Source organism: Tinamus guttatus, unplaced genomic scaffold (assembly GCF_059628265.1).
Source record: "Tinamus guttatus ecotype Peru unplaced genomic scaffold, ASM5962826v1 Tinamus_guttatus_pri_ptg000525l, whole genome shotgun sequence".
Taxonomy (NCBI): domain Eukaryota; kingdom Metazoa; phylum Chordata; class Aves; order Tinamiformes; family Tinamidae; genus Tinamus; species Tinamus guttatus.
Window position 1 is genome coordinate 2,565,534 of NW_028289059.1, and position 21,288 is coordinate 2,586,821.

General features: G+C 43.6%; 1 protein-coding gene across 2 annotated transcripts; it reads right to left on the reverse strand.

Moving 5' to 3' along the window:
• Positions 1-1,608: 1,608 nt before the first annotated feature.
• SGK1 (serum/glucocorticoid regulated kinase 1) lies at positions 1,609-9,863 on the reverse strand. Of its 2 annotated transcripts, none has more exons than XM_088533884.1 (12): positions 9,628-9,863; positions 7,175-7,250; positions 6,616-6,691; positions 6,021-6,125; positions 5,464-5,547; positions 5,221-5,352; positions 4,824-4,936; positions 4,503-4,626; positions 4,089-4,184; positions 3,810-3,965; positions 3,617-3,706; positions 1,609-2,882 (listed from the first exon to the last, which is right to left on the reverse strand). In XM_088533884.1, exons 1-12 carry the CDS (start codon positions 9,659-9,661, stop codon positions 2,715-2,717), a joined length of 1,254 nt encoding a protein of 417 aa, XP_088390010.1. In that variant the 5' UTR covers positions 9,662-9,863; the 3' UTR covers positions 1,609-2,714. The 2 variants fall into 2 exon arrangements, with proteins under 2 accessions (XP_088390010.1, XP_010217090.2); XM_010218788.2 differs by lacking the exon at positions 9,628-9,863 and adding an exon at positions 7,416-7,501.
• Between the last annotated feature and the right edge of the window lie 11,425 nt (positions 9,864-21,288).

Sequence of the window (21,288 nt, forward strand, 5' to 3'; positions counted from 1 at the left end):
CTTAGAAGCCTCACTTAACTTCCTAAGGAATGTGAAATGAAAGTGACTTGTGGTGCACAGAGATATCTAGTATAAACTAAACCACATGAAATGTCTAAATTTGATCCTTTAAATGTCTGTGTGTGAATGCACTCAACTCGAGGAGCTATTAGCAAAGGCATGGTAAAACAGTTAAAATTACAAAGGGAGCAATTGCTTTTAAAAGTAACTCATTAAAATTACACCATTTACTTGGCATAGATGAAATTCACCCAGGTAGCTCTCTGAAGTTCTGCACTTCTTTATCATTAATGTCTTCCATGCTTTTTTCCTCAAAAGAGAAATTAGAAAGTATTTATTTTTTGTTACATTTTGACTGCAGCCTTCTACTTGCATATCTATACACAGCACCTTGCTAACGCCTGGGAAGTGCTGTAAGGCAAAGATAATGCGTATCAAAATTTAGTCACTGAGCAGATGAAGTTTCATTTTCTGTAGATGCAAATAAATACTACACATTTTAACATCTGTGCAATAGAAATCATTGTGACAAAAGATGTTTCAGGCAATTTTAACACTGAAAGACTTTGCGGTGCATGCACAGCATTAATAGAATGAATGAATTTGGGGCTTTTTTTTTTTTTTTTTTTTTTTTGGAGTTTCAGGGTAAGGTGGCTACATCTCTTTAATATCCGAACACAATTCGAAAACAGAAAGGTTTCTTGGCTGCTATAAGTTAGCATTTTCAGCTAAAAATGTGATCTTCGAGAGACCTGGTTTGCAGCTGAAGGTGTACAGTTTTTTGTTCCTGTCTCCAATAGATAATAACAGATGGGAAGTTATTACGTGTTCATTTCTCCAGAGTACAGCAAGCAAAAAAAAAAAAAAAAAAAAAAAAAGTCCATACGAGAACTTGACTTACACTCATGGCAGTGGCCTGACTTAGAGTTCTTTGTCCATTTCTTTTCCTGAACAAATTATTCTGATTCTCCAGATTGCTGAGACTATCAGCTGCACTAACTAGTGAGTGGTGGAAGCTCCACTTTAGACAAGTGTATACACTATCCAAATAAGTATATTATTCATTGGTGAAATCAGTCCTCCAGATGCAAATTTTATTGCCGCTAGAAATTCAGGATGCAACACCACTGTTGCACCAACAGCTACAGCAATGGCCTGTGCTCCAGGATGGACCAGGGCAAGAGGTTTCTGCCAGCTTTATGGAAACCTGCTTTAATTACAGGCCTGCAACGCAGTGGAAAAATTGCTCAAATCCTTGTTACACGATAGCTGGTTTAAGGACTTAATTCTGCAACTGTAATTATGTTTTGTCTATAGCAGAGTGGGGCCGTTGTTTCACTAGAAGAAAAACTCTAAGGAAGCAGGAATATAGTTCTACTGTATAGAGGAGCATATACCCACACCGAAACTCCTATTTGAAGAAAAAAAAAAGTATTCGGGCAAGCTTTATCTATGCTAGGCAGACACATGCATGGGTGTGCCTTAGTAGAATAACGCTCACCTACGTAAGTAAAATTACACAAGCATCAGAGAAAATGCTGGCTGAAACTTTTCATGGAGAAAAAAAAAAGCTAGATGAAATATGTTTTTAAATGAAAACTGACACAGTTTATGGAAATATTTTTCAGGATTTTACTGCAAACCAATGGGTTTGGTCACAAAAAAATATGATACATATAACCATGTTAATTATATTACATTACAATGATGGTATACATTACAAGTAAGTCTGTAAGTTTAAATATACATCTAGAGTTATAACTGAATGTACAGATATATATATATTTTTACAATACATACAATCAGGAATGAAACCCCTCCAAAACCATAAATAATGCCCATTTTACAGATGACACATTTTACACTTCAAAAAGGAAAAAAAAAAAAAAGGAAAAAAAAAAAGAAAAAGACCAACAGCTTTGACTGACTGCAGCTGGGGCATTTTGGTCCATAAAAACCCTTTCTAAAAATAGAAATCTTTGTTTTTTTTTATAGCAGCAATGCTTTCTTCAAGCATTTGGATACAAGTAATTGTGAGCCCATTTCAATAGTTTTAGTTGACTGTATAGATTTACAAAAAAAAAATAATTTCAAAATTACACTTATTTTATCTTCCAAATATGGAAGAAACAAACAATGCCCCACATTGTGGTATCCTGCAAGTGTCACATTGATGCTTTAAACTACGTCCATCTGTAGTACGCAGACCACACACATACCATTTGTTCACATAGTAAACCCACATAAAATGAACTGAGAAACACACTCTGCAACAGGAAAAGCTTTGGAGCTAACAAGATCTCATCAGAAAAAGGCACATTTCAAAAATCCTTATCACATTTGAATAGATCTTCAGGCAGGGCTTTTCAGAACACGATTTCAAAACAGCTTGTTCTTACTCCTACAGTCTGCCAAAGTGGTCTATGGCAGCAGTCACTTCTGTTTGTTTTTCTTTCCCAAGGAAACAGCACCACTTTGGGGGAAGAACAAATGGAAATGAAAAGCCTGTGAAGCTCATTTAGGGAGTGATGTCCTCTTCAGAAACCCTTCCAGCAAACAGTGTGGTTGAAATTAAGGCTGCAAAGCTGCCATGGTGGAAATGTGCAAATTCTGTTTCAAGATGACTGGTCAACTGGCAGTTCCACCAGAAGGCCAAACAAAAAATAAAAAATGATAGTTATTATTATTAAAAAAGCAAAAAACACACAAAGTGTTCACAAGAAAGAGTCCATGGGTGGGGCATACGAGAAGCCCAAAAATGCCTCAGCAGCTTCTTTGACGCTGGCAGTAATGAGGATGCTGTCTGGAGACTGACCAATAGAGTTGGGGACTGGCTCATCCGTAAACTCAGGATCGAAGTGTCGCAAGTCACTGGGGCCACTCTGTGGAAAGAGCAGGAAAGGAAAGACAAAGTTGTTTAGACCAAATCTGCCCAAACCGTGCGAGTTCACACTTCAGTTCAAAATGGTCATGAAAACCCTTGTGTGGAGACTCACAGTGTTATCATCTTAGGCTCACTGTTTAACAGCCTTTATCAGTTCTAGTGTTTTTATAGACCTTTTTTTGTATCCGATGCATACTGTCTCACTAAAAATAAGATGATTCAATTTAATACACTATCCTCCAACAAGCCTCATGCAACAAAAGCCAAATACAAACATGTCACTCTCCCATGCAGCAGCTCACAGGGAGGACTTTGATCTCTGAGCAAGTAGTTATATGCAGTTTTATAAAGTGCTCAGAAAGTAAGAGAGAGCAACCTTTGTAACAGATCCTCTGTTCTTGTACATTAGACTTAACAAGCCAAATTTGACTCTAAGCCACTCTGTTTCCACACCTTCTCTTCACCCCTTTGACAAAATGGGGGAGGTATGATTTATTTTAAAACAGCCACACAAATGAAGCACTTATATGAGACAAAATAACAGCTAAATTTAGACAAAGAGTCAGCTACTGCTTATTTTAACCTTTGTCTGGACAGCAACAAGGAAAGGAAATTCTGTGTTTTCTAAACACAGCAATATAAGGCCAGTTCCCTTTGGCTCCTGGGCACCCCACAAAGACAAGAGGAGAAAAGACAGTCTTTATACATTCCATAATTAGAAGTGATACATACCACATTTGGGTTAAAAGGTGGTGTAATCTTCTTATTAATAAGATCATCCCAGTTAATTGGGGAGAAGAAGATGTGATTCTTAATCTCCATCTGTTATGGATAGAAAAATAGATTAATTTAGAACAAAGCACTTTATATGAAGAATAGATCATCTTCCTATGCTGCATCCAGGAACTGGACAGTCTGCACTTACAAAGTCCTCCTTGGCACCAAGCCTCTTTGTCCTGTCCTTTTGCAAAAGACCTTCCAGGAGGTGCCTAGCAGAGTTGGTAATATTTGGCTTCAACTGCAGTGGTTTGTTCAAGATGTTATCATACATTTCTGCTGTGTTTCTGCTGTAGAAAGGTGGCTGTGGGAAAGGCAGAGGAGAGATGGAAGTCAGTGCGGTTGACGTGGGCACACGTTTCCTGACGGCACAGTCAGCAAGAGGAAGGAGGTGGCTGATCCTCCACCAGGACTATTCATCACTTACCAGGCCATAGAGCATCTCATATAAAACTGCTCCAAGGCACCACCAGTCAACAGTCCTGTCGTAGGGTTGCTTGTGAAGGACTTCAGGAGCAAGATACTGTGCAAGAGAAGGAAGAGAGCCCCATTAGCCAAAAGGATCTTTATAACTGGGACTTTATAATTGGACTTGAACTAAAGAGAACACTAGCTGGACAAGTGCTGAAGCTACTGGCCAGTTGTATGTTCTTCATAAGCAGGGAGACAGCTGGAAAGCTGTCCTCTCCCACCTTGCCCTTTCTGCAGGTATCCAGTCTGCCATTGAGACACCTAATACCTCCCCCTTGCCCAGCATGCTGTAAATCCACATTGAAAATGGCAGTTTTCCCTAACAAGGGCAAGGCTCATTCCCGCTGCGTGTGCCTAGAGCTGAGCATACCTCCGGCGTGCCACAGAAAGTGGAGGTCGTGCCATTGTGCTCTATGTTCTCCTTGCAGAGTCCAAAGTCGGTCAGGACAATGTGGCCCTGAGAGTCAAGCAGGATATTCTCTGGCTTCAAGTCACTGTAGCAAGAGATGAAAGAACAACAAACGTTAGAGGAGTCACAGTGATAATATTTCAGGCATAATTGTACCCACAACTTAACTAAGTTGCAAAGAATAGTTTTAGCTTGGAATTGCTTTTAAGTAACATCAACTTTTTAAATGCAAAAAGTATGTGGGCTTTTTTTTATTTTGACAAACTGAATGACATTGCTTACCGATAAACTATGTTCAGGGAGTGCAGGTAGCCCAGTGCACTGGCTATTTCAGCAGCATAAAAACGGGCTCTGGGTTCCAGGAAGCAACGTTCCCTCTGAAGATGGTAGAACAACTACAGGAGACAGAAAGAACAAAGTTCTGTGAGCGGCGCCAAAGCCTGTTAACAATGCTTTTAATTAGACTCAACATATATAGCTGGAGAGAACAATGGCAGGAAGCAGCCTAATGATCCTTTGGTAGTTCAAAACTTGGCAGCCTGGAGACTGCAACTCTAATAACTTTTCCCCCCGTGACTTTTCCCCTTGGAGCTCTTTATTTAAAAGGCAGGGAGAAAAAGTCCGCACTATCGTCATGTGCGTGTTACAGGAAATGCTACCTCATTTTCTTGATGCTTACCTCTCCACCATTGATGTAGTCTAGGACAAAATACAACTTGTCCGCCGTTTGGAAGGAAAAGTGAAGCCCGACCAGGAAGGGGTGTTTCACGTTCTTCAGCAGGACATTGCGCTCAGACATAATGTGTTTCTCCTGAAAACATAAGAAATCAAGTGTTAAGTGACAATATCTTACAACGCTTGCCAACAGCAGTAAAGATTTATTCCATGGACATCCCAACAGCATCACTGGGGAGCAGCTTACCTCCTTCTTCTTCAGGATTGCTTTCTTCTGCAGGACTTTAACAGCATAGAATTGTTCTTCTGCCTTATGCCGTGCAAGGAGAACCTGAAAGAGGTTAAAATCCCACAACTGAGCAACACTGAATTACAGTACAAATTGTAAACACAATTGGAAACGATCTTTGATGTTAACTGCTGAGTCCCACTTAGGCCCTCTGCATGAATGTTCAAGCAGTTTACCGAAAATGCCTGTCACTTTTACCACCCTCGCAGATAAATCTAGCGGGGCCTTGTCTGCCTTGTTTCCTTCTCTCACAAAAGCAAAACACATATTCTTCCAACCTGGATAACCCCCATCGCCTTCATGCTGCCTCGCTCTTTTGTGGCTGTTTCCTTGAGCAGGCACCCTGCTCTGCTCACCACCTCAGGGCAAACACCTCCCCGCAGGCACTGGCCAGTAAGGCATACTTTGCCTCCCTGTTAAGTGTTTTACATTTCATTTACCAAAGCCACTAAGTAACCTTGAGGCATTATGCACAAGAGCTGAAGTTGAATTGCAGGTAGAAAAAAAAAAATTACCTTCCCAAAGCTGCCTTTTCCAATCACTTTTAAGAAATGGAAGTCTGAAGGTTTGGCATGCGGGTTGGATGAGGGGCCAAGATTGATCTGCTGTGAGGGACTGGGCTAGAAAAAGCAAACAGAAAAAAACAACTATATTTACTAAAACAGCTCGCTAGTGAGAGTCTTGACCATTGGTCTTCTTTTTTTAAACATAAATCAAGCGATCTCGAAAGAGAATATGAGAACACCCCCTACCACTAAAAACAAAAAATAATCTAGACCTCTGCAAGTTGCATTAAACTGTTTTGTACTATCTACCTAGACTGCAATAGCATTTATTTCAAGGTTTTTATTTTTAAAATAAAAAATATTTTTAAAATCTTGTTGAGCTCTTAATCACATTCCATAATGAAGTTACAACTAATTAGACTTATTCTTCAAGTATTCTTCCCAATATGAGAGAAAATATTTACTCTAACCTGATCGCTTCTTTTTTCTTCTTTTACATTTGTGCACTATGAGGTCTACTAAAGTAACTCTCATGATGTCAATTTAACCATGCCTCTACTACTGGTTCATTCTAAAAATGCTTCACAGAATAAAATCTACTTACGGGAGGAGAAGGATTAGCGTTCATAAGTTCAGGCTCTTGAGGCTGGGAGATTTTCAAGATAGATTGAACTTCGGGGCTGCAAGGATAAGAGGACCCATTATTAGAACAGCCACCACCAGATTCAAGCGTCCGGATCCTTCCTCTCGTCCGGATCCTTCCTCTAGAGGGCAAGCAAGGATCGAGCTTGCAAAAGAACAGTTTCAGTTGCGAAACAGCAATTCCAGTTTGCAGCATTACAGAAAGCAACTGAAACAACCTAGTCAACCTCACGGGTAAAATGAATCTGGAAAAGGTAAATTCCTCAGTTGAGGAAAATGTATTTAATCCGTAGGTAAAGATCAGATTAGGGATGGGGCTCTAGTAAACTGGCCCAACTGATTAGTCCCAAACCAAGCCCAGGAGGATTTGTTATGTGATGAGTAATATCTTCAGAAGAGCAATTCCCTCCTCTGTACGAGTCATGCTGGAGGTATTGCAGCAAACAAACACTCCGTTGCCAGGGCTTGCTGTACCGAGCGCTCTGTGCGAGTGAACCCCGCCTGAAAATCCCCATACTCACTGCTTGCATGCATAGGAGTTGGTGGCGATCTTCTGAATGAAGTCGTTCAGCCCCATTCTCCTCTGCTTCATGAAAGCTGAAAACAGAGACACGGAGGGAAAAATCGTTAAGTAAAAGAGAAAAATGGGGGGGGGGAAAGAAAAAAGCGTGAAGAGTCAAGATGCTCTGCTAATTAAAAAATAAAAATAAAAAATGAATATTCCCCCCATCAGTCTCCGAAAATGCGTTGCCCGCCGCTCACCGATGAGGATGGCCACCATGCCCCTCATCTTGGCGTAGCTCAGCGCGGGGCCCGCGGCCTTCACGGTCATGGCGGCGGTGCCGGGCTCTGCTGCTCGCACTGCTGCTCGCGTTGCTGCTCGCACCGCGCTGCGCTGCGCTCTGCCCCGCTGCGCTGCGCTCCGCTCTGCCCCGCCGCGCTCCGCGCTCTGCCCCGCGCCCCGCCGGCCGCCGCTTAAGTGAGGCGGGCGCGGGGCGGGCCGGGGCGGCGCCGGGCCGGGCCGGGGGGGCGCGGGGGCCGCCCGGCGCCTGCCGCTGCCGCCGGAGCCCCCCCGGCGCCGAGGGGGGGCTCGGCCTCCCCCGCTGACGCCTCCGGGCCCCCGCGGCGGCCGCCCCCCCTCCCCCCCCTTCCTCTTCCTCCCCCCGCCCTCCTCTCCCTCCGCTCTCCCGCCCGGCGCGTTTCAATAGCAGGAGGCGGAGGAAGCAGCGGCCGCGGCCCCCGGGAATGGCTGGCGAGTGCTGGCTTCAAAGGCGACCTCGGCGGCCCGGGGCACGAGACCCCCCCGCCACCGCCCTTGTCCTCGCCGGCAGCGGCGCGAGCGGGAGGGCAAAGTACCAAAGGCAACAGCTGGACGGAGCCTCTCAGCCTGCGGCCGGGAGAAGGGCCAGCCCCGCTCGCTTTGGCGCGGCAGCCTGCCTGGCCCCCGCTCGCTCTCCTTGCCCTCACCCCTTCTTTTATTTATTTTTTTGTTTTCCGGCCCCGAGACGCGATTATATAAAATCCTTTTCTTGCACCCCTGTCCCTAGTGCCCCCTGAGCCCGGCCGCGGTGCCGCCGCTGCCGGTGGGCCGCGATAAGCGCTGCCGCCGCGTCCTTGGAGGAGCCCCGGTGACTCAGGAGAACAAGATTTCCTGCCCGCGTTTCCATAATGACCATAAACAAACGTCCCCTCAGTGCATTGCCTTGATCCCGGCTGGGCCACTACATCAAGGGACGAGGAGGGGAAAAAACACCAAAACTCACTTTTTTTTTTTTTTTTTTAACGCCGAAAAGGGAAACCGGGCATAAATAAATGCAGTTCCCTGAACTTGGAGGTGGGTAGCGGGAGAGGACGAGGAGAGCCCTGCTTCTAGAAAAGGTGAGAAGCTGGCCTGGGTCAACACAAGTGCCAGAAGAGGAGGAAAATAATAATAATAAAAAGCCTTTCCGCAGTTTCTGCTTCCCCTTCGCGCGCTGCCCGGGTACACCGCGTACCCGGCCCTTAATGGCTCACGCGCTTCGCGGCGGGCGCGGACACGCGAGGCGCGCGGGGGCACCGCGGCTTCCTGCGTTTCTTCCGCCCTGCCGTCTGAGCGAAGTGCCCGGGGCTGCGACCCGTCCGCTGCCTGCAGCCTTCCCTCTCCCCCTTTTTCTATTTTATTTATTTTTATTTCTGCACCGTTGCTGCCGCCTTCCTCCGCAGCCCCCGACGGCCGCTGGGCGGCACAACTTGGCAGCCTCTGCGTCGCCTTCTGCGGGACACGCACGCTCGGGAAAAGCACCCGCAAAGGCTGCAGCTCGCCCTGAGCAGGAACCGGGATGCCCAGGAGTGCAAAGAGGCTTTTGCATCTTCGGGGGCGAGCCTTTCAAAAGTGCGGCTTCAAAGACTTTAAAAACGAGAAAGTTAAAAATAAAAATAAATAAAAATAGAAACTACTGTAAAGCCGGCAATAGCTGGCGGGTCTCTGGCTTCTCCCACTTGTTACTTCCCTCACTTTGTTGCAAACAGTGTAACTCTCAGTAATGGCAGTATATTAAAAAAAAAAAAGAAAGAAAGAAAAAAAAAGAAGAAGCCTAGTAGATGGGAATAGGAGCAGTCAGTTTCCTCTGTCCCCCGCCTCCGAGGTTCACGGGGCTGCTGTCAAAAAAAAAAATACTCGAGCACCCCAGTTTTCCGTGTTTTCCCGAAGTTTCGGTCCCTCAAGCGCTTTCTGCTATTCCTGCCGGCTCGCACTAACGTGGCGCTCCGCAGCCCCGGCGCCAGCCGTATGCGGGGACGAGCCCGTCCCCGCCGGGCCCCTGCGCAGCCCCCCGGCACCTTTGGGGCCAACCTGCCGCAGGTTGCAGCCGCAGCCTCCCGGCGGACCCCGCGGCAGCCTCGGGCACCAACAGCCCTTGCCGAACCCCCTGCCCCTTCGCCCTGTTTCCGTGCAGAGTGTCCCGCGGGCAGCAGCGGGACACGGGGGCGAACCCACCTTTCAGCGAAGATTTCTCTTCTTTGCCTCTCATGGCGCTTCGCGTCACGATCCCTAGCGCGGCAGCGCGGAGCCGTGCACCGAGGCTGCGACTGGGCTCCCGGCCCTCGCTGTAATCCCAAATAACTCCCCTTCCTGGCCGGCCCGGAGGCTGCAGGGAGGCGGCAGTGCAGAGAGGCCGGCCGCCCTCCCGGCTGTCCCTCTTACGGGCGCAGTCCCGAGGGCCACTGACATGCAGGAGCGTTATAAAGTTCAGCACGGGCCGCCCCGCACACTCTGCCCCGTTGCAACATCGCCCAGCAAATTACTGTAATCAGCGGCAGCGCCGCGCGCACGCGAACACACCCGGCGCCGCGGGGAGGAGCGGCGGGGGGGCCGCGCCGGCACCGGGACCCGCGGCACCGGGACCGCCCCGCCGCGGGCCGGGGACGCGGGCCGGGCCGCGAGCGGCCGCGCACGGAGCGGGGGGGCTCCCACTGCCCCCAGCCCTCCCACGGGGCTCGGGGCCAAAACGCCTCGCGGCGCGGGGGGGAACAGGGGGCTGCGGCCGGCGAGGCGGCCCTGGCGGCCGGAGAGCGCCGGGCTGGCAAGGGCGGCCCGGCCCGGCCCGACCCGGCCCGGCCCGGCCCGGACGGCTGCCTGCGGGGCTGGCCGAGCCCCCCGCGCCTGCCACCAGCGCCCTTCCTCCTCCTCCTCCTCCTCCTCGGCAGCTCATGGCCCGTCCCGTCGAGGCGCTCTTCGCGTAACGCCAAAGGGGAGATTTCCTCCCGAGGGAGGAATTACTATTATGTAAAATGAACACAGCGTTTCGAAGTCGTAAATGTGTCTGTCAGAAGCCCTCGTTTCTGCTTAAAAGCCTGAGTGCCCTGAGGTTACACTTTCAAACTTTTCTCTTGGGCAGCGAAAGCCTTAGGGTTAGAAAGGGAGAGCTCAAGTAAACAAAAGTGCCTCCATGTCCCGTTACTCCAAGCTGAGACTTTTGGAAAAGCATCAGCTTTCTAGAAAAGCACCATTTCACCTTGAGAACTTGTCAAGACACTGCGAGGATTTGCATGAGGAATTTGTGTAGGCACTGCTACAGTGAGGGTTAGGAGTCCACTGCTAAGTATGTACAACAGAAGCATTGAATACCTACCATAATATTACTCTCTGTTTTAAAATTATTGACAAACTAAGAGTCATGATTTAGAAAAATAGAAGTTGGAAGTTCAGGAAAAAAAATACAGGGAACCCTCAAAGTTTGCGTGGATTTGAGAATGGCTGGGCAAATTAATAGGAAAAACAAACAAAAGAAAAGAAAACAAAAATAGTTGAGGGCTATTGACTACAAAAGCAACGTGTCTGACTTCAGAGATTCCCAAATCACAAATGCCTGGGGCCAGGAGAGTGTTCTGGGGACAGATCTCTAACCCATTACCTGTTCTTGCTCGTAGCAGGTGAGACCTGCCCTGAGAGCTGGTGCCTGTCGCACCACACACAGATCTGGACTCTGACCCCATGCATCCATTTTGAGATTCTTCTGTGGTATTTCCAAGTGGCATGTGCGTGGTTTTGCGCTTACAGAATTTAACCAACTCACAAAACAATTGCTCGTTACTGGAAAGAAGAGAACTGATTAGCAGCCTAATATTTTATGTCTGCTGTAAAACATGACTTTCAAACAACTGCATTTCAAGTAAATGTAGCACTAGGTGTTCATTATGCCAGGGTCCAGACCATGGCTTCAAGCTGTGAGAAATACAGGAAACACGGGCTCTGTTGGAAGTAGAGGCAAGCAAGGCATGAGGGCAGAGCAGGCACAGCATGCAGGTTTAGCAGTGCAAGACAGGTATGAGGGATCCCAGGATGCCACTGATAGAGAGATTAGGACATGCCCCATTTAAAGCCTGTAGGGTTGTGATTCAGTTTATCTAACAGAATGAGCACACACATCGCTAGTATGGGCCTGTCAGCCTGTGCAGTTCAAAGAATCTTCAGCAGTTGCTGGCCTGTGGAAATTCATCTCCCTGGAGGATTCACACCGTTTGAAGGGTTCCTTCAGCTGGGGTGGTTGTTAGTCCCATCTGATAGGATTCACTAGTCACGACAAAGCTTCTCTCTCTGGCCCTGCAGGAAGGCCAAAGGCTTCAACAGCCCATCTGATAATTTGGCTCTCTGGGAGGATGCGAACTCTCTTCCTCCATGTCCTGGCACTCATTGGCGGAGCAAGATTTGTAGGTGTCATTTAGTGCCTCCATCCTTGAGGAATTAGATTCTCAGATTTCAATTCAGCCACAAATTCAATGCTAAATAAATGAATACCTGCATACTTACTTAGACTTTAGGAAATAGGTGGTAGGCAGCAGGTTGCTAGAATGACTTGGCTGACCCTGGAGAGAAGCTTCCCAGAGTACTGCCAATATTTTCAGCAATATTTGCATTTGGGTTAGTTACACAAAGATAGAATTCAAGCTCTGGACTGCAGGAAGGACACTGCTCACAAATGCAAGAGATTGCACACCTAACATCATCTGTGTTCTGATGTAAAATCTCCAAAGCTTTAATTCCCCCCCTGTAAATCCCCAACAGACAAGTTCTTGTCTCTGACCTTCTAATTAAGTTTCACATGCAACAGCCAAAACTTGCAGTCAAGACCTTCCGGCTGCCCCCGCAAATGATGCCTACAAGTTTCAGCAAATAGATGGGAACTCCATAACAGCTTTAATAATAACCCCCACAGTGATTTAAAATCAGGAGATTTAGAGTGCTGTCAACAGGTCTGCTAGTCTTTGTTCTGACAGGAGGACCATTGACTAAAACACCTATTGGTCTGCAAACATCTAATTGATTTCAGTGTTGCATTTCCCCAAACATAAATTTGGAACATCTTTTATTTCACTTTTTCTGATGCTTATGGAGAAGGTTTACTGCATTGTCAATAAGAGGCTTTAGTGCCAAGGGATTACGCTCACAGGATCACAGAATGATGCAGGGCTGTAGTGAGGAAAAAGTAATTCCTTTCCTTGTAGAAAGCAGTGGAAAATTACAGCATCCTTTAGCTGTGCTGACCTATAACTAAAATAGCTGATAAATGATGCCCCTAACTTCCATTTTAATTCCAGCACACTGATTTGTGTCTAACCTCGTTGTTGTCACTGTGACTGTTACGAGCAAATGCTGCTGGTATTTTGGCCAGAAAGGATTAGACAGGGATGGCTGTTGAAGAAGCAGATGTGTATGCCCTGCTTGGAGCTGCCTCCTGCCAAGATTAATACGAGTCCTTGTGCTATTGTGCAGCTTCTCTAGTTTTGCGTCCTCATGAAGGACTGAGCTCTCATACAGGACATACAGGTTGGATGGCAAATACTCGAATTCGTTATTGTTATGAACTTGTAATGTGCTGCCGCAGAAGAGAGCTTGGTCAACACCAGCATGGTAAAGGAGACGAACAACACAGAAATGGAGGAGGTGTTAAAGAGGCTTGTGAGAAAAAGGAAAGTTCTTAACGAACCTGTTATGAGCTCTCCTGTCTTGTCTCCTTTAGTCACAAGGAACCTAATGTGAGCAGCTGGTATGCAGTTTGCAGTGAAGCACGTGCTGTCAGGTGATTCTGTCACACAAGTTTTCTTTTGAAAACTCCAGCCTTTGAGGAATGATAGCAGGGATGGTTTCAGGCATTTTCAGATGAGGGTATGGCTCAAAGATTTTTCCTCGTACCTCTCACTTAATACACATATGGTAAAATAACTGATCTTCACTAGTTATCTGTTCATCTGTCTTTCCCTTATCTCTTCATCTAGCACTTCATGGGATGTTTGCAGCCATGATAGCTCAGTGCCTTTTATGTATATACAAAAGCCCCATCATCACCATTGTAATTCCACTATCTCAAAAGAAAGATCTCTTTAAGCCTGTAAAAGCCCTCCAGCCACCTTGGAGTTAAGGCACCAAATACCATAAATAGCGAACAAATTAGTGAAAGAGAGGAATTTTTGCTAGAGATAGGTTCAGTTAGCTGCTAACTCAAAACAGCAACTTGGATTTCTGATGAGCTAGGTTTGAAAACAAAGACATTCTAAAGGCATCAGGTCTTAATGCTTTTTCTCTTTGATGTCTCTTCTTCATACTACTATGTCCCTTGCCATTATGCCAACTGCCTTAATATTCCTCACTGTTTCTAAATTTTCTCTCAGAAAGAGTTGGAGGCTTCCTGTGCTGAAAGCTGCCCAACACGAATACAGAGCAAAGCTTTATTTATAGGACATATTTCTAGACATCTATCTATTTTGGCCATATTTGCCTTTTACTTGGGCCCTTTGCTCTCAGTGGTATTATTTCTGAGGGTAGAATAATGAGTATAAACTAGAAGGGATGGGAAGAAATGCTAATTTTGCTCTAGGCAAATGGTCCAAAATGGAGACCAAGTATGTATGTCATATATTAATTCCTTTATTATTTTTTTACTCTTCTTAAATTCAAATACCACACATGATATGCAGTCCAGTCTAACTGTGAACATGCAATAAGACTTGTAACATCAGTATAACCCTGCAGAGTGATCTTCAAGGATTAATTATACATCTTGGCTTCAATCTAGTATCTCGACATAGTGTTATTTTGTGCTGGATAGACATGACATACCAACTTCCCTGGAATTAATTGATGTGTTTCTACACAATGTTACTTTGCACTTATAACACCTTAGTGAGGCATGGAAGTATTAGTCCTATTTTGCGTAAGTGGGAATTAAACAACAGGGTAGACAGTGTGATTCATTCAGGAAAGTCCATGGCAAAATGAAGAATTAAGTGCAAAGTTCCATCGCAGTAACTGGATCAAGATTTCTGTACAGCGGTATATAGCCCACATCTGCTGACCCCATTTGTTCAGATACATGCATTATAAACAGCCACATTGTTTAGGACAACAAGATTTGTTTCAGCAAGAGCACACGCTACACGCACCTTCTCTTCTTTGGTGAAATCCTCTCTAGTTATCTAATATTACGACAGCCAAAGCTCACTTCTCAGCAGGAGGAACCAACCACATTGAAATATGTGGGAGTTAGAAGCACCGAAAACTAAAAATACTTCTTGTGATTCAAGAAAGGACATGAATCCACATTTGTGGGGAAGAGAAGGAAGTATAATTGTGTCCACATTCAGCTGGTAACCCGTAGTATCACCTGCTGTCATTCAACATACCAGTAATGCTAGGAAAGTGCTTTCCTCACAACACAAGGTCACCACAAAGACTATTACTGTAAAACAAAAAGTCCCACAGCTATTTCACAGGCACACACAGAAAGAAATAACTGCAAATGTCTGCATGATTAATTTCTTCTATTCTCTTCCAGATGCTGTTTCCAAACCCGTTCAGTCATTCCCTACACTGTGAAGGCCTTTGTAGTATTTCAGTTAACTCAAGACTTTTAGTATCTTAAACTCTAACATAATTTGGAAAACCTTGATATGGGTTTCATTCACTGCTATAGAAGCTGCTTTAACTTTATTGTAAATGTTGATGTTATTCCACAAAGAACTTAACTCTAAGCAGCCAAGCATGAACATTTTGGCCACATGTTTTCTAAGCTTCAGGACCAAAAGAAGCTACTAGAACATCTAGCACGGGTGTCTGCATGACACAGGCTTCTACCTGCTGCTACATGTACCAAGTCCAGCAACTCCACCTTTGAGGTTCCTCAGCTTTTTCACTTGACTCTGGCTGAACTATTTCAAAATCTTCATTTGATTCGAGGATAAGAATCAGGAGGTTTTGACAAGCACGCATAATCATGCAGTAGAGCAAAGGCTGGGGGTAGATGACCTCTTCAGCCTTAGCAAGGCCAGCTAAAAGATTTCCTCATCACAGCTGCTCATCCTCCCCCGCATGCTGGGTGCCACCACTGCAGGACCAGCTGGCAGACCTCTGCCTGGAGCTTCCACCAGCTCCCTTCACCCAGCCAGCTGACATGCAGCTGGGCACAGCCTCTGCATCATGCACAGCCCAAGCTGGAAGCAGATATAAATATCCCAGGCGGCTGACTGGGTGAGGCAAAAAATAATAATAATAATAATAGCATGGTATCATGGTCTCACACCCATGGACTATGCTGTTGTTTTAAGCCTATAAAAAGGGGTGCAGAACTGAAGGTGCACCAAGTTCCAGATAGGTGTTGATATTTCTGTCCCTGTTCTCATCAGTTCCTATCCCACCTTATAACACTGTATTTTTTTGAGGAAATATTTGCCTAGAGAAATGGGGCAGCAGAGGTCTAGCATACTGCAATACTGCCGAATGTAGTGTGGATGGTGTATAATTCTTAACATAACGCTAATCTCATGTCTGATGTGAGATGAACATATCAAGTGTGGTGCACCTAGCTGAAATTCATGCATTGATCTTTGTATACAAGGCAAGTTTAATAATTCTGGCAAATATTCTCTTAAGAAAAAAATAACATAAAAAGGAGAAAGAGTATCACCTATCACTATGCATTTGAATAGGATATTAAAAAGATTCTAGTATCTGCAAGCACGTTTCAGTACGTTGTAATATAGTAGTTATTATCTAGCAGTTCCTATTTTGCTGAAATCAAAGACCTTTAGAAATATGGATGAAGTTGCAGATTAGGAATTGAAACATATAGAGGTTAAGCAAAGTACAGTCCAGTGAAATGGAGGACTGAAAACTATACTCCTGGCCTTTGGCATTACACTGCTTGTTTAGCCAGATAAGTCAGTGAGCACAAATATGAATGTTTACTACAGAAAGACTGCCCATAACATAGCTACCAAAGCCAGTTTTAGCATTATTAGTAATTATTTTCACTTAGTAATAGTTTTCACTTAAGTATGGTTGTATCTAAGGATCTTAAGGTCCTCATGCAGGCAAACATTAACTGTGACATTTTAAATAACGAAGATATGGGGAAGTTAAAAGACTTGGGTCATTGTCATATGATGAGCCTGAAACAGAGCAAACATCTTGCAGAGCTTGTGACTTTAATCCCATGCTCAATTCATTAGACCTACAACTCACCTCCCACACTGAACTAGCATGAAAATAGTTTTGTTCATTTAATGACTGACCCAGATTGACTGACTCAAAAGAGCAGTTGAAATTTCAACTATTGTACTCTGAATCAACCAAATGGCCTCTTCTTCCAGTTTTTGTGAGGTTTCCAAATCCCGCTCTAGTTTTGACCCATTCTCAGATTTTGAGATGCTTTACGTTTTTCACAAACTGCCATAGAGGCAGACAATAAATGGACAGAGAGAGGAAGGTTTCTCAGAAAGGAAGAAAATCTGTTTGTATCCGTGTTTGAGATATAAAAGAATAAAATTATACAAAGAAACACACGTACAAAATGCGACCAAGTGGTATCCACAGCTGCATAATCCTTCTTTTGATTTCGCTTAATCTTTTTGAAATGGTAATACACAGTTGTAAATTATGCTCAGCTTGTCTGTGGACTAGCACTCAAGAACAAAACACATTCTTCTCATCTTCGTTATTATGTGTGTGCATGTATTTATTGCTCTGATCATGTCTTTTATTTAATCTATATATACTGCAGCTTGTTTAACTTTCTAGTTTGAACAGTATACACAGAAGTTCTAACTCTTTCATCTAGTTAGAGGTCATCCTGATGAAAGATCTGTAATCATACTATCCTCAGAGCATTTACCCTGCTTATTTCAAATATATTTGTCTTTAGGTGCTGCAACAACTAGTAAATTTCCATGTTTCTTTGTCTGTGTGATCTGAGTCACAGAAAATATAAAAAGTCTCTATTCATGAAATTCAATGTTCACTGAAAAATACCTATAGCTACAATAATGCTTAATAAATTAGCGGACACATTTGTTAAATACAACTTAACAAGGAAAATATTATTTGTTCCTGGGGGAAGACTGTTATGATGTCAGAAACTGTGAGAACCAACACTAATTCATTAATATAATGAGGTTTTATATCTTTATCCATATTTTTATTTTCAGACGTGCTGTTTTTAAATATAGAAGAATATTCTGGTAATCTGAGTTTCTCATATCTTCTCCTTTAGCAGAGTCTCTCAGCTTCTATTAGTTCAAAGACTGCTTAGTTTCTCTGAAAAAAATACCTATCTATGGATCACCTTGTACAATAAAGCTGTTTAATTCAAAACCAAATAAAAATAGTCTAAGCTTTTAAAGTTCACTCATTTGCCTTTTTTTTTCAAGAATGTTTCAGAATATTATTATCTTCAACGAGAAAAGTGTTAATTTTTCATTTCACCATCTGTTGTTCAATGAGTTACCAGTACTTCACAAATTCAAGGTGAGAAACTTCTCTGGATGGAATCTAACACTATCACACACAGAATAACAGAATGGCTGGGGCTGGAAGGGACCTCTAGAAATCATCTAGTCCAAACCCCTGCTCCAGCAGGGGCACCTAGAGCAAATGGCACAGGGTGGCATCCAGGTGGGTTCTGAAGATCTTCAGAAAAGGAGACTCCACAACCTCTCTGGGCAAAGGGCTCAGTCACCCTCACAGTTAAGAAGTTCTTCGTATGGAGATGGAGCTCCCTGTGCTTTAATTTATACCCATTACCCCTTGTCCCGTTGCTGGCCACCGCTGAGAAGAGTTGGTCCCATCCTCTTTACATCCTTAACTCCAGTTTTTGTACATATTGATAATCTTTACTAGAGATGAGATCCTAGGGTAATTGTACCATTGATCAGGTTAAAGTGCCAATTCATATTTTCTTGAAGTAATTTAAGAACACCAACCTAATATATATATATATATTTCAGTTTTATCAATATATCAGCACTATTGGCTTGAAAAATATCCTCTTTGATCACTTTCTCTCATTTTCCCAGAAGATCTTTAAATAGATTTCAAATTTATGTCTTTGAATTGTCTTTGCGGGAGGAAAAACATGCTTCCAGGCTTTATGTATGTCATCATTTACAAGTATGTCTCAGCATCGTGACAGTGCGGCAGGGCTGATTTATCCGAAAGGTGGAACAACTGAGATTCTAAGTCCTCTTCACCACACAGAATATTTAGACTACTAGAAAAAAAGGAACTAGTGTGGGAGTTAGTGGAGAACTCCATATAGAAACAGGAAGTACCCTGTGACTGATCAGGAAATGGACGCAAAGCATCTGTTTTGATAGCATTTTCACTTGTGTTGGGGGCATTTCCATAGTGAAGTGGAATTTGGCCCTGGGTCTAGATATTACTTCACTCACGAGGAAAGGAAGGCGCTAATTTGGAGTGAAACACAGCAGCTGTTAGCATTAGCGCGTAGCAACCCTGCACACAGCTGATGGTAGGTCACACAAAACACAATGCCCCATTAAACCTGCTGATTACTGTAAAGATATTCAGAGCTGTAAGAAACATAAACAGCCCTGAATTCTGTTAAAGGAAGAGAAGAAGAGAGGAAGAGAGGAAGAAAGAAGGAAAGAAAGAAGAGAGGAAGAGAGGAAGAAAGAAGGAAGGAAAGAAGGAAAGAAGGAAGAAAGAAAGAAAGAAAGAAAGAAAGAAAGAAAGAAAGAAAGAAAGAAAGAAAGAAAGAAAGAAAGAAAGAAAAGAAAGAAAGAAAGAGAAAGAAAGAAAAGAAAGAAAGAAAGAAAGGAAGAAAGAAAGAAAGAAAGAAAGAAAGAAAGAAAGAAAGAAAGAAAGAAAGAAAGAAAGAAAGAAAGAAAGAAAGAAAGAAAGAAAGAAAGAAAGGAAGGAAGGAAGGAAGGAAGGAAGGAAGAGAGAAAGAAAGAAAGAAAGAAAGAAGAAAGAAAGAAAGAAAGAAAGAAAGAAAGAAAGAAGAAAGAAAGAAAGAAAGAAAGAGAAAGAAGAGAAAGAAAGAAAGAAAGAAAGAAAGAAAGAAAAGAAAGAAAGAAAGAAAGAAAGAAAGAAAGAAAGAAGAAGAAAGAAGGAAGGAAGGAAAGGAAGGAAGGAAGGAAGGAAGGAAGGAAGGAAGGAAGGAAGAAGGAAGGAAGGAAGGAAGGAAGGAAGGAAGGAAGGAAGGAAGGAAGGAAGGAAGGAAGGAAGGAAGGAAGGAAGGAAGAGAAAAGAAAGAAAGGAAAGCTATTTCTTAGAATGCCTTTACTGACTGGAATTGGATCTCCTTTGCCTCCAAAAAATCTAGGATATGGTCCCATGGTCACTGCAAAAACTGCAACGAAGTGTATAAGTTAACAAGATGCTAACATGATGAAAACATTTTTTGACTCTGTCTTCTTTATACTTCTTTACCATGCACAGATTTAACAGGAAGGAAAATTTGCCCCATCTTTACATAAGTGCTGGCTAGTATGGAGTATACTCCCAAGATTTGTGATATCAAACCTGCATACTCCTCTGGTTTCATCACATGATCATTTTCTTTCTTTGCAGAATTTGCGTTCAAAAATATGACAGTTTTTGTTGTGTAATCAAGTTCCGCTTAGGCAGTAGGTCTTGAGCAAGTCGTTAGTAAGATCTTTGCAGAGCTGTAGGGAGGGTAGCGTAATGCCCTCAACCCTCAGTTCAGTGAAGTCACTTTTAGAGGAAGTTCTTGTTTGGGCAATCTAGTCATTGTCCGGAAAGTTTTAAAAAGCATTTCTAGGAGGACCAATTCAATTTCCTGATTTGATTCCTCTTATTCCTTAATAGTTCATTAGTTCTAGTCATTCCTTAATCATCCGAGATATAGAGACAAACCTGGATGCACTGGGGTGGGTGGGTAGCACTAAACACTGATGTAAAATCTTTGATATAAAGGCACTATGGACCTCATTCTCTATGACAGAAATGTAATGGTCTTATATGGTTATAAACACTTTAGTTAAGTAAATGAAAAACACATTTCAATGGTTGTCATGGCAAAGGCCTTCCTTGAGCACTATGTTCAGTGAAATGTAGATTCGGGCAATTATTTGAAGGTTTTTTTGCCATCAGCTTTCCTCTTTCTGGTAGATAATACTTCTTAGATTAGTTGATTTTAAAGGCAGTTCATTACCAATTGCTAAATATATTGTAAAATTGTATACATTGGCCTCTAATCACAGTGTAACAATATTGACGGGGCATAATTTTCTACACTGCCCCTTGCCTTCATTTTTCAGTCTTGTTTTTCCTCTATTTCTTTCCATTTTTTCTTGAAGTGATTTTTTTCCCTAAGTCTGTTCCCTGCATTTTACTTAATCTTCCCCTCTTATCCTTTCTTTGTTTCTGCCCGCTTACACTCAAACACAGTCATCTTCCTAGAGGAATGTCCTCAATTAAAATGATCTTCAAAAAAACATGAGCAGCTCAAAGTGATTTTCAAAAGTGCTTAAAGTGAAAGATAGTGGTTTCCAATGTTTTTATTCCATAGCCTGGAATCAAAAAGGATATGCAACTGCCCAGTGTTGACCCCCAGTTCAAGAAGGATGTCAAGAAACCAGGGAGAGCTCAGTGATGTTAGCTAGACCGATGGTCAGGGGTCTAGCACATATAGCCTGTGAGGAGAAGTGAAGAGCTGGGTTCCTTTATCTGATGAAGGCCAAAGGCAATAGACAGCAGCCAGTGACTACTTGAAGAGTCCTTAAGATGACATCAGAGCAGAATTCCTCCCAGCTGTAACAGAAAACAGCAATGGCACCAAGCTGAGTGTTCAGACTAGAAAAAAAAATGCTCACTGGGAGAGTAACACAGTCTGGGAACTGG

Excerpts from the sequence above, each read along its gene's own strand:
- SGK1 (XM_010218788.2), bottom strand. The coding sequence starts at position 7,485 with ATGACCGTGAAGGCCGCGGGCCCCGCGCTGAGCTACGCCAAGATGAGG. Across the intron at positions 4,627-4,823 it reads TCCCTGAACATAGTTTATCG|TGACTTGAAGCCAGAGAATA; the intron begins GTAAGCAATGTC and ends CTCTTGCTACAG. Across the intron at positions 3,966-4,088 it reads ATGAGATGCTCTATGGCCTG|CCACCTTTCTACAGCAGAAA; the intron begins GTAAGTGATGAA and ends CCTTTCCCACAG.